The following is a 13037-nucleotide window of genomic DNA, read 5'->3' on the forward strand; positions in this document are numbered from 1 at the left end:
CTCAAGCCCCACCCCCATCTCCTACCTACCAGCCTCATCCCACCCCCTTGACCCGTCTGTCCTCCCTGGACTGACCTATGCCCTCCCTAACTCCCCACCTACCCTCACCTTTACTGCTCCAACCCCGCCTCTTTGACCTGTCTGTCTCCTCTCCACCTATCTTCTCCTTTATCCCTCTTCTATCCGCCTCCCCCTCTCTCCCTATTTATTTCAGAATCCCCTTCCCCTCCGCCGTTTCTGAAGAAGGGTCTAGACCCGAAACGTCAGATTTCCTGCTCCTCCGATGCTGCTTGGCCTGCTGTGTTCATCCAGCTCTACACCTTATTATCTCTATGAGCACTTTTTTTCAAGCCATGTATGAAGAAGTCATAACATGTTATAAAAGAGGTGATAAATCCTCTAGTGTGTCAAAGTTTTATATTTTATAACCAATATGCAGGCAAAAATATTGCAAATTATGTTATTATAAAACTTAATTTTATAAAGCTGAATGGCAATAAAAACAATTTATCAACTACCATACCGATATTAATAAAGTATTAGGATTGTAGAATAGAACAACTACCAACAAAGTTATATCAGCAGCCAGTATAAAATATAGTTGCTCTGAGTACTTTGAATTCAGATAAGTAAGAAGGAAATATCAGATACAAAGGGAGATATTTGGAATAGCACAATCATCCATTACACTCGTGTTCTTTGCTCCACTCTGTCTGGCAATTCAAGTTATTTCTGCAGCCCCAACTGAAAACTGTCTACATGACTTCACAAGGCAACCAGACACTTAGCAAAGTTGCCACCACACTACCAATCATTGATAATAGAATACAGAATTCTGCTTATTTCTGTCATGGACGTACCTTGCCAACAGTTCTTCAAGGCTCACAATGCCTTCCTTGTGCAAACGCCAAACAATTTCCAAAGTGGGTAATTCCTACGTCAAAGAAAAATGATAATATCCCTATCAGCAACAGCCATGGGAATACAGGCCCTATGAGAACATAGCATGTATACAATACTAGGTAGACCATCAACTACAGCATAAATCAGTATCAGGAAATAAATAATACATTGAAGACAAGGTAAAGGAATGCTCTACATTGAATAGAATTATACCCGCTGACAAATTAGCACAAGCAGTAAAATTTTGAAAATCTAACTTTTTTTTAAGCAAATTAACGTGGAGTGGATAATTAACATGGATCTCATAATTGGAATGTACCAGTACAATAGGTAATATATTACAATTGGTAGGACACATTAAGTTTAGTCCATTTTTTAAAATTAACATCAAGTTACAACATGAAGGAAGAGAAGCTCTTGTGGTACAGTGATAGAGTTCCAACCTCTGAGCCAGGAGATCTGGATTCAAGTCCCACCTACCCCAGAGATCTGTCATAACATGACTGAACAGGTTAGTTAAAAGTGTTGACTAGCATATAGTGAGGCATAAATACAAAACTGCTAAAAAAAAGTCACATGACTGATCAGCTCAACAGCACCTCATCTCATGCTAACCAGGCACAAAAATATTGCATAATTATATCGTATTTAAATCATAGAGATATTTATTCCAGCTGTTCATTGCTACAGTTGTTGGTTTTGCAGCTTGTGCTATCACCAGCTATCTATCTCCGGAATTATGATTCTCAGTCACATAAATATTGCTAGTCTGCAGATTTTTCTCCCAGGGACACCTTTTGAAAAGTTTGAATATAGAATGAATTCAGCAGGCAAGGAACATGCTATAAATATCTTTCAGTCTAAAAAATTGTAATGTTTTAGGTGAACCGCAGAATCCCTCGTTTTTAAAAGAGTATTTCAGAAATTTGACAAGCCTACATTATATAAAATTCTTTGACATTAAAGTAAAATCACACAAAAGCAACATTTTAAAATATATATATTCAACTCTTGAGACATGTGTGTTGCTGGCTGGCCAGGATATGCCTGTCCCATGTTGACCTTGATAAAGTGGTAGTGAGCTGCCTTCTTGAACCTCTGCACTTAACATGCTATAGCTTGATTCACAATGCACATAGGGATGGGATTCCAGGATCTTGGCCAGCGACACTGAAGGAACAGTGATGAATTTCCAAGTCAGGATGGTGAGTGGCTTGGAAGAGAACCCATAGGTAGTGGTGCTCCCATGTATGTGTTGCCCCTGTCCTTCTTGAAGGAAGTGGTCATAGGTTTGGAAAGTGCTATCTGAGGATCTTTGGTGAATTTCTGTAGTGAATTTTGTAGATAGTATATACTGCTGCTACTGAGTGTCGGTGGTGGAGGGAGTGGATACTTGCTCAGTGTGGTGCCAATTAAGTGAGCTGCTTTGTTCAATGGTGTCAAGCTTCTTAAGCATTGTTGGAGCTGCACTCATCCAGGCAAGTGGGGAGTATTCATTACTCCTGATTTATGCCTTGTCAATGGTGGACAGTTTATAGGAAGTAAGGAAGTGTATTACTTGTCAAATATTCCCAGCCTCTGACCTATTCTTGTAGCTACTGTATTTTTATGGCAAGTCCAGTTGAGTTTCTGGTCAATGGGACCCCTCTTGATGTTGATAGTGGGAGATTCAGTGATGGTAAAACCATGGAATATCAAGGGGCAATGGTTAGATTGTCTCTTGTTGGAGACGGTCATTGCCTGGCATTTGTGTGGCACGATGTTACTTGCCACTTGTCCAAATCTTGTTGCATTTGAACATGGACTGCTTCAGTATCTGAGGAGTCAGGAATGGTGCTGAACGTTGTGTCATCATCGACAAACACCCCATTTCTGACCTTATGATGGGGGGGAAGGTCATTGATGAAGCAGCTGAAGATGGTTGGGCCTATGACATTACTCTGAGGAACTCCTGCAGAGATGTCTTGGAGTTGAGATGACTGACCTCCAACAACCACAACCACCTTCCTATGTGCCACGTTATGATTCCAACCAGAGAGTTTGCCCCCGATTCCCATTGATTCCAGTTTTGCTCGGGCTCCTTGATGCCATACTTGATCGATGTGGCCTTGATGTCAAGGACTGTCACTCTCACCTTATCTGGGAATACGAGATCATAGGCAAAGGAGTAGGCCATTCAGCCTCTCGAGCCTGTTCCACCAATCCATAATGGCTAATCTGTGACCTAACTCCATATACCCTGCCTCAGGCCATATCCCTTGATACCTTCCTCAATAAAAATTTGTCTCTCTTGGATTTAAATTTAACAACTGAATTAGCATCGGCCATCATTTGAGGAAGGGATTTCCAAACCTCCTATGTTTTACATGTAGAAATGCTTCCTAACAACTCTGCTGAATGGCCTGACTAACTCTCAGACTATAATTCCTGGTTCTAGAATCTTCACCTAGTGGAAATAGTTTATCTTTGTCTACCCTGACTTTCCCTGTTATTATCCTGAAGACCCCAACTACCCCTTATCCTTCTAAATTTTGGAGAACACAGGCCTAATTTGTCTAATCTCTCTTATGATATAACCCCAGAAGTCCAGGTATCACCCTTGTAAACCTGCACTGAACTCCCTTCAGGGCCAAAACATTCTTCCCAAGATGTGGTGCCCAGATCTGCTCATTGTACTCTAAGTGGAGTCATAGAGCTTTACAGCATGGCAACAGATCCTTCAGTCCAACTCGTCCACGCCAACCAGATGTCCTTAATAAATCTCATCCCATTTACTAGCATTTGGCCCATATCCCTCTAAACCCTTCTTATTCAGAAAGATGCCTTTTAAATGTTGTAATTGTACTAGCCTCCACCACTTCCTCTGGCAGCTCATTCCATACTCGTACCACCCTCTGCATGAAAAAGTTGCCCCTTAGATCCCTTTTAAATCTTTTCCCTCTCACCCTAAACCTAAACCCTCTAGTTTTGGACTCCCCCAAACCCAGGGAAAAGACCTTGTCTATTTACCCTATCCAACCCCCTCATGATTTTATAAACCTCTATAAAGTCACCCCTCAGCCTCCGACGCTCCAGGGAAAATAGCCCAAGTCTATTCAGCCTCTCAATATAGATCAAACTCTCCAACCCTGGCAACATCCTTGTAAGTCTCTTTTGAACCCTTTCAAGTTTCACAACATCCTTCCTATAGCAGGTTAACCAGGGTTTTATATAACTGCAGCATGATGTCTGCATCCTTGTACTCCAGCCCTTTATTTCTGATAGCAAGTATTCCATTACACTGTCTATTTTCTGCACCTGTTCATGGTATTTTAAAGAGCTTTGCACTTGAAGCCCCACATCTCATTAGACATCCACTGTTTTGAACCCACCACAGGTGTCAGGCTAACTGGTCTGTAATTCCCTGGTTTCCCTCTGTCACCCTTCTTAAACAATAGAGTGACTTTAACAACTTTCCATTCCAGAGGTACAAGCCCCGAGTCTGTGGAACTCTGAACTTGTGGAATTCAGCCCTTTTGTCCATGTTTGAACTAAGCTGTCATGTGGTCAGGAGCTGAGTGGCCCTGGCAGAACCCAAACTGGGTGTCACTGAGCAGCTTATTGCTGAGCAGGTGCTGCCTGATAGCACTATTAATGTCACTTTCCTAATAATCAAGAAATGATTGATAGGGAGGTAATTGGCCAGGTTGGATTTGTCCTGCTTTTTGTCTATAGGACATATCTGAGCATTTACCCCACATTGTCGGGTAGACACCAGTGTTGTAACTGAAACAGCGTGGTTAGGGGAATGGCAATTTCTGGAGCTCAAGCGTTCAGTAATATAGCCAGAATGTTGTCAGGGCTCAAAACCTTTGCAGCATCCAGCACTTCCAACCTTCACATAGAGTAAATCAATTTGGCTGACAACTGGTACCTGTGATGCTAGGGACCTCTGCAGGAGGCTGAAATGGATCAACTACTTGGCACTTCTGGCTGAAAACTGTTGCAAATGCTTTAGCCCTGTCTTTTGCACTAATGCGTTACCCATCCTTTCAGAAATCATAACGCTACACTCAGTGAATAATTTACAAATTAGAAATATAAAATGCTGCTTGAAATATGTTATAAATTTCTAGGCTGCCAAGTGGTCACTGTCAGGAATACAACAGTGGAATGTAGGCTGGATTAAATTCAATTTGCCAAATTTGAAATTTTTTAAAGAACTTAGATTGTTTCTCTTGCAGTCTCATGAATTTATTTCAGGTTCACCACTGACATGTGCCTCCAATAGAGATACAGCTTTAATTGAAATTACGCTCAATTCAATATTTTACTCACCTTTGCCTTCCAAATCTCTTCAATGAATTGCAGTCGGCTAAGCATGTTGGAGGACAACAGTTCTTGCATACTCTGCAGTAAACAGGCAAGCATTCGCTGCAATATGAAGTCAGTGTTGGTGAATAATAATATATAAAAGAACCAAAAACGTAGCATTCTCCCCTTTTTATCCCATTACAGAATGCCTACTTTACTTTGTTTTATGGATAATTATCAGTATCTAGATTATTTTCTTCTTCAACTGAAAACAAAACCTGTTTCTTTTTCCATTCTGATGAGTGTTCCATTTTATCCATAAAAATTGTCTTGATTGTCACCATTCCAAATATTCCAGAGTTAATATTCGAAACTAGTAAAAATGATTGCATACTTTACTCACACACACAGACCAAGCTCCCATTAAATATTTTGATGTATTTCTGTACTCAAGACAAGAGACATTAGCGTGGAGAAATAAAGCACTTGTCTATTTTAGATAATCAACTCAAATGCAGTTGCAAAGTTATGTTCCTTCTACTCCAAATCAAAAGTAATGCCATAGTTCCCACTTATACCAATGTTTTATTTCCATATCCTGCAGCAGTCAGCCTGTCCCTTCTTGATCAAGCTTTCCAAATATTACCAAATCAATGCAGTTTTATATTGAGGAAGTAAACAAAACCTGTGACTGCTTAAACTCACTAAACATAGAACAAATGACAAGCATGTTTTTGAAACACTTCCATTCCCCCAGAGTTGGAGTCAAAATCAGGACACTGACTTGAAAAAGCTGTGCTAATTAACAATGCCATTTATCCCATCTAGCTTTTTGCAATTACAACATGTGTTCTCAAGACAGAGGACAATGTGAGTCGGGAATTTAAGCAATGGAACAGCACCCAAACTCACCTTAACCAAAAAGGCAAGAATCTAAACATTCTTCCTTTCTTACTATTTTCAACAGAAACTTAAATATTTCATATCACTTCCTCCTGAATCTTGTTCCACAGATTCTGTGATATTACAGAGAGATTTGCTTGTGCCACTCAGGAGTGTCTGTGGTTGGCAGGTGGGAATCAAAGCAGTAGGTCAGCATGTGCAGTGATTGAGAGGAAGGTAGGAGTTAAGCCAAGTAAGTCACCCTACTGTACATCAGGGACATATCAGAGACGAGACCACAAGACTACTCAGACCCCTAGGTATCAGAGTAGCTCACAAACAAACAACCACCCTGCGACGGCTACTGACAAAGATAAAGGACCCCATACCCACATCCAATAAATCTATCATAATATACAAAATACCATGCAAGGACTGTGATAAACATTACATAGGCCAAACTGGAAGAAAACTGACAATAAGGATACATGAACACCAACTAGCTACCAAGAGACACGACCAATTCTCACTGGTCTCAATACACACCGTCAAAGAAGGACACAAATTCAACTGGGCCAACACATCCATAATCGCACAAGCCAAACAAGAAACTCCTAGAGGCTTGGCCATTCCAACTAGAACTCTACCAACAAACACTATACAAACGATATACAAACCACTGAAAAACAGAACCGGATGTGATGCCAACCACCCCATCAAACTGAGGCATATAAATAACAAGATGGTAGAAGCAGGAATAGTTAAGTGGCATTTAGACAGGAGTATGGACAGGCAGGGAACACAGGGATATGGAGCATGTACAGGCAGACGGGATTAGTTTGGAATGGCAACATTGTCAGCACAGACATGGTGGGCCGAAGGACCTGTTCCCATGCTGTACTGTTTCACAGTACGGCAAATTCTTGCCACCACTTGGCAACTGCCCATAGTTCAGAATATTTTTTCACTTCTGCTATAAATGTCGTCCCCCAATTTGTACATTCTATAGATCTGATCTAAAGAAATTCACCTACACGTTGACCAGAATCCAATACAACAGCGCGTTTAGGCATAGTCCCCTGTTGCATAATCTGTTGAATTTTCTCCATGGATGCCCTGGCAGCCAAAAGTCCAACAGGCAGGTCCATCTGCAAAGCCTGCTCTTGTAGAACAGAGGCTGGGAAAGAAACATTCTGGTTTGGTTAATTGCATTGGAAAAATTGTTGCAAAATTAAAAAATAATAAATGGAGTGTCTCTTACTGGTAACAACAGCATTTGTTATCCATCCCAAATTATCTTTGAAAAGGTGGTGATGAGCTGCCCTCTTGGTTACAATAGACTGACTTGTTCAACTATTTCAAAGGGCAACTAAGGGTCCATCACTTGCCCACAAATCAAGACTCACATTTAAGCTGGATCATGCAAGGATGTCATCAACATGAACTGAAGGTAAATGCTCAGTGACAAAGTGCACCAATGAACATATTGGGTTTAATTCCTGCTTCATTCAGTACTGGGCATTAAATACAACTAGCTGACTGGAGTCGTCACACTTTTTCGCTGAAATTTCATGTATATCAAATAACACTATATAACATAAAACAGAATCCATCATTCTAACACTAGAATATAAATGGACTAAAGTTTTAATTTTAAGTTTTCTCACTCTTACTTAGGCAATTTATTTTTCCTCACTCCGGTGTGGTTTTCTAACTATGACTATTTTTATTATTACATGCACAGTACATCTGAACTATGGCTCAATTAACATGTGCTGCAAACAAGTGGGAAAAACAATTAATACATAACATGCTGGACAGGGAGGCCTAGTTTTAAATTCTGGCTCAAGATGAGATTCTTCGCTAGGTTTCCCCCCAGCTTATTTTTGGTCTAAGCTGAGCTATTCAAAACAGTGTCATACAATGACAGGTCAGCATTCCACACTGCAGGATTCATAGTTTAATTGCAGTGGGAAGCATTTGGCTAACAGTCACATTATGGTTTAGAATTTCTATGGCATGATTTAGTGTCCTTAAATTGTTAGTACCGACTTCTTCCTTGTGTATTAATCTGGGATGTGAATTCCAACAATCTCAGCATTATTTGTCTGTACTACGTGTATTTACAGTTTAGTAAACTTCATGAAAAACTTCAAATCAGCATAATTCAAGTAGATATCAGGCGGTATTTTCTGTAAAAAATTTTATGAGCATTTGACCAGTATTTGCCAACCAATGGCTGTCTGTACAACCTATTGACTGGTTTCATGAAAGAATGAAACCAGTCAATGGAAAAATGTTGACTGAAATTACAAATACAAACTTATAATGGCAAAATTCCAGAAGCAATTGTGTAATAAACATACCTACAAAAGCGCCTTTACCAGCAGAATTGGCAATTTGATGCTCAGGATTAACTTTACCATAACGAGATAAACATTTACTCATTGATCCATTTACCTAGAAAAAAAAAGTTTGTTATTTATAACTAAAATCTCTGCTCTTGTTGCAAGAAATTGACTTTTCCCATGTGAAGAACTAAAATTGCTCACATTCCTGCAGATAAGAGCTGAGTTAGGATTTACCAACTCTATTACCTCTAGCAGTAGGTCACCAAGGTTCTGATGGTGCCTCAGAAACTGAATCACAGTCTCTTTCAGTTGAGGTTCTGAAGGGCATCTCTGTCTCCGTCTTTGCAGTCTTGTACCTGAAGAAATTAAAGTTATTGTGAATTTGCTTAATTGCTATACATCAACAAATGAAAATAATGATATCTAAAGCAATCAAAAAAAACTGAACAAAACGAAATTACACCATAATTAATTTTCCTCTGTTCCCTTCATTCTCGAACAATCCAAGGGTAATGGCCATATTTGGACCCATCCCCTCATTATTCAGATAACTATTCCACAAACCAATCCTATTCAGATACTTCTAGAAACTATATATACAACCACGAAAAAAATGGCTTGTCAAAAGACAGAAGTTAGAAAATAATCATATGCAGTTATCAATTTCTGATTGTTTACATGATCAGTACTGAACTTCCAAACTTCACGCAATTTATTTCAACTGTTGTCTTAGGTAAAAAAGTTATTTGTACATTGGTATTCGCAGTTTAGGTTATGGTTTTAAAGAGTGTGATGTAATGTTTTGTCCACATAGAGATCAAATTGACAAAATCCTTGTAACATGACTCAACATATTTCACCATTATAAATGAAGAATTTTTATTAAGTTATGTATATTTCTGCACTAAAAACTTTGGCATCACCCAGCATGCAATTTCAAGGCAGGCATTTCCACATTCTGAATTTGCCTAACCAAATAACTACACCACTATAAATTTAGTTATGAACTAAATTTCAACAGCTTCACTGGATGTGAAAGTTCAGTTAGGAAAGACCTATTTCCATTAACAGAGAGGTCAATACCAGATATAGATTTAAAACCAGTGACAGAAGAATTACAGCACAGTGTGGAGAGTTTATTTTTCACTCAGAAATCATGGGGGTCTGGAACTCTGTGCTTGGAAAGGGTGTTCGAAACAGAAATCTTCAGCACATTTAAAAAACATTTGGATGTGACCATGAAGCACTGCAGACTATAGTGGGATTAGGCCAGATAACTCTCTTTGGTCGTACAACAATAATAGGCAAAATGGATATTTTTCTGCTTTAATTTTTATGATTTGCTAAGCTCAATTCTGCCTCTGACTAATTGAAAAATGAAGGACAAATCACAAGACAAATCGAAATTGAAGGCTCTTAACCAACTTCGCTCATCCAACCTTGAAGATTCCTATGGAAGCGACTGCTGTTCCCAACACTATAATTTCAACAGGAAAACCATTCCAAGTGTTATTGCTCATTCTGCAAAAATATTGTTGCTGATATCTGTCTAAAATTTCCTTTCACATCTATATTGTAGCATATCTTGAACAAATGTTTTAGATTTAGCTCCTTTGTACCTCCAATATCTACTGTGCAGCGAGGGGGGGGTCCAATTTATGACTTCTAACTTATGAATGCAATCACATAAAGGGGTGTAATTTTAAACACCCAACATACAAGCATCTCCTATATTTATGAATAGCTCCTTTGTATTGTCCGGCATCGTGTTGCACTTGCGAACCTGCTCACAACTCAGGGATGGCCTGTACAGTCTAATTACAGTTAGACCACAATGCCTTAAAAAAGTGTGGAAGCAAAAATAGGCCAATTGGCCCATTGAGCCTGTTCTGCCATTCAATTGGGTCATGGCCAATCTGATAATCCTCAACTCCATTTTCCTGTCTTTTTCTCAAAAACACTTGATCCCCTTGGTGATTAAATATCTATCTCAGCTTTGAATGACTTAATGACCTAGCCTCTACAGCACTCTGCAGAAAAGATTTCCATAACTTCATTCCTTTCCAAGAGAAGAAAATCCTCTTCATCTCAGTTTTAAACAGGCTACACTTTAAATTGTTTCTTTTTGATGTAGGAGTCCTAGTTTATCCACTCTATACTGAGCTCCTTCTCTAATCTATTCTGTTTATATATTTTAGTTTAAAAGTTTCCATTATTGCTTAGTAACCAAAACTAAACACTGACGCAAGGTATTTTCTGGCCAAAGTACTGTACAGCTTTCGCAAGAAAGCTTCACACTTGAAGATGGCAGATCCAAAGATGTAATTAGGCTGTGTGCTTTGTGTACCACTACCTCAAAGAAAGATGACATTTTAAACCGATAAATCCCATGTCAGACCCATATCCCTTTCTGCTAAATTTTACCTGTTCCAAAAGCATCTAACTGATTTTTTTCCCCTTGTTGCGTGATATCTTACACTTCTTAGACTATATGACATACAACCAGTGATTTACTCAACTGCATACACTTTTTTGGAAGATTCTTAGCTTATTTTGTATGTTGTCAAACACAATGTTATACTAATTATCAGCTGATCAGTACATTCTACTTTAGATCCTAAACGGATTTAACTAAATTGACGTGATCCACGAAGAGGCAATGTTTAAAAATAATGTCCATTTCATCCTAAGTATTAAAATAAAAGAGCTATGTGGGTTATGAAGCAATGCAAACTCACCCAACAATTGTGGGAGTGTCTTCTTCTGAGTCACATCAGTAGAACAGGATAGATACCCGGAGGCAATACTGGACATTCTGCACGTTACACAAACAGCACTGTCACATTCATGGGAGAGCAAATAAGCAAAGCCTAAGCTGACACCCACTTTCTAACTGGTTCACATCTACATTAAATCATACTTTAGCTTTAATTACAAATAGTATTAACACTGGCACAGATACAACAACGGGAATAACAAGCATTAATTCACTCTACTGTTATTGGTCCTACTCCTGTGGTTTGAATTACGAGCCCCGATAATTTTCTGCAATTCTAGTAATCGCATGCTGTGTCAACTATTTAACTCACTACTGAGTCTGCATGAATATTTAATGCATTAATGAACTTACTTTTTTTATTTTGCAAAAATGCTTTCATGAACAAGCTGCCTATTACTGCAGTCCATTAAAAAGTAACAGCCCTGCCACTCCAAGCTCCTTCCCTTCTCCGGTTGTGTTTCGGTATCTTTCTTTTCCTGATCACTTCCGTCCTCCTGCTGTCCCGCGCTGCGACACCATTGGTGGATTGTTTTCCGGAAGTTGCTATCCATTGGTGGGTAAGTGTTGATTGACAGCTCTCCCGGGCCAAACTGATGTGCTAAACCTAAACTTTACACAGTAGTCTACATGTTCAACTAGTTTCCAATCCTGTAATTCTTTTGACAAGGTGACATGAGCTATAAATTTCTTATTTTTCTGCCAAATCGTAGGCTTTAGAAAGCAACTTAAAATGAACAGAAAACATAGAGCAAGTGAGTTGAATTTTAGTTTACTTAAATATAATTGCTACTTCAGTTGTTCTTTACTCTGATTTTATCCAACAACAGAAAATACTATTAAGAATATTAATCATGGAAAATATGTTCAATAATTGAAAGTACTTATGTACATGCTGGAGGGTGAGAACATGCTGAATGGTCATACAAATAACGAAGTCTAGAATCCGTAGTTGATGTAGGTGAATCAAGAGAAACATTAAAAAAAACTTGCTGTATCTTGCTCAGCTTTTCCGACTTTCATTGTTTACAAGTTGACAGACCCAGAAACACTAACACATCTCTAATGAAACAATCATCTACTAAAAGACTATTAAAATCAGTCAACAGGTGGGGTCATTAATTTGAGGGGATAGAATTGAAAAGTAGAAGAGTCATGTTAATCTTGCATTTTACAGCCTTGGTCAATCCACGTTGAGAGTGCTATGCAAAGCTCAGACTCAAAATTACTAAAACAAGGTAGAGATATTGAAGAGTGTGAAAACTTAATTATGAGAATAATACTGAAACAGAGCTTAACTATTCAAAAAGGTGGAACAGGCTCAAACTCTGCTCTAGAAGATACACAAGAGCCTCATGTCTTTGAAAACAATGTTAAAGATCTTGATCAGACAGAAACAAAACTAATGTTTCTGTTTGTCATGGAATTAGGGAGAATCAAATAAGTGGTCCAATGAGATTAAAGTGTAGTAATAGGTGAAGGATTTAGAGCCATCAAGCCAGCTATAGCATTTAGAAGTTCAGCCTTGACCATACTATGCCAACTATACATTCTTGCCTGATCCCCAAGTCCTTAATGCCATTGTGCCCAAAAATCTACGGAGCTTAGTTTTTAATACACATATTTACTGAACATCACCTTCTGGTACAGAGAATTCCAATAATTCATGACAATTTTTCCTCATTATTTCTAAATGGCACTCGATCCAAAGGAAATCTTCCAAACATCCTTTCACCATATATGCTGCCACAATTGTTAATATTCTTAGGAGATTATCTCCCATCTTCTAAACCCTGGAGAATATATATACTCATTCTGCTCAATTGTCTCTC

The 13037-nt window shown here is 38.8% G+C and overlaps 1 protein-coding gene across 4 annotated transcripts in view; it reads right to left on the reverse strand.

Annotated features, from left to right (window-relative positions):
• The window catches only part of LOC109910807 (FA complementation group A), an 87732-nt gene extending 76053 nt beyond the window's left edge, over positions 1-11679 (reverse strand). For 3 of the 4 annotated variants that reach the window (XM_048605657.1, XM_048605656.1, XM_048605659.1), the window contains exons 1-7: positions 11560-11679; positions 11168-11244; positions 8631-8785; positions 8445-8538; positions 7113-7255; positions 5221-5316; positions 861-934 (exon numbers count right to left, since the gene is read on the reverse strand). In XM_048605657.1, the coding sequence (XP_048461614.1) occupies positions 861-934; positions 5221-5316; positions 7113-7255; positions 8445-8538; positions 8631-8785; positions 11168-11243 (638 nt within the window). In that variant the 5' untranslated portion in view covers position 11244; positions 11560-11679. The remainder of the gene's footprint in view (positions 1-860; positions 935-5220; positions 5317-7112; positions 7256-8444; positions 8539-8630; positions 8786-11167; positions 11245-11559) is intronic. The other variant, XM_048605658.1, reaches the window with a different exon arrangement.
• Positions 11680-13037: the final 1358 nt, after the last annotated feature.

This window comes from Rhincodon typus, chromosome 15, assembly GCF_021869965.1.
Source record: "Rhincodon typus isolate 14 chromosome 15, sRhiTyp1.1, whole genome shotgun sequence".
NCBI lineage: Eukaryota > Metazoa > Chordata > Chondrichthyes > Orectolobiformes > Rhincodontidae > Rhincodon > Rhincodon typus.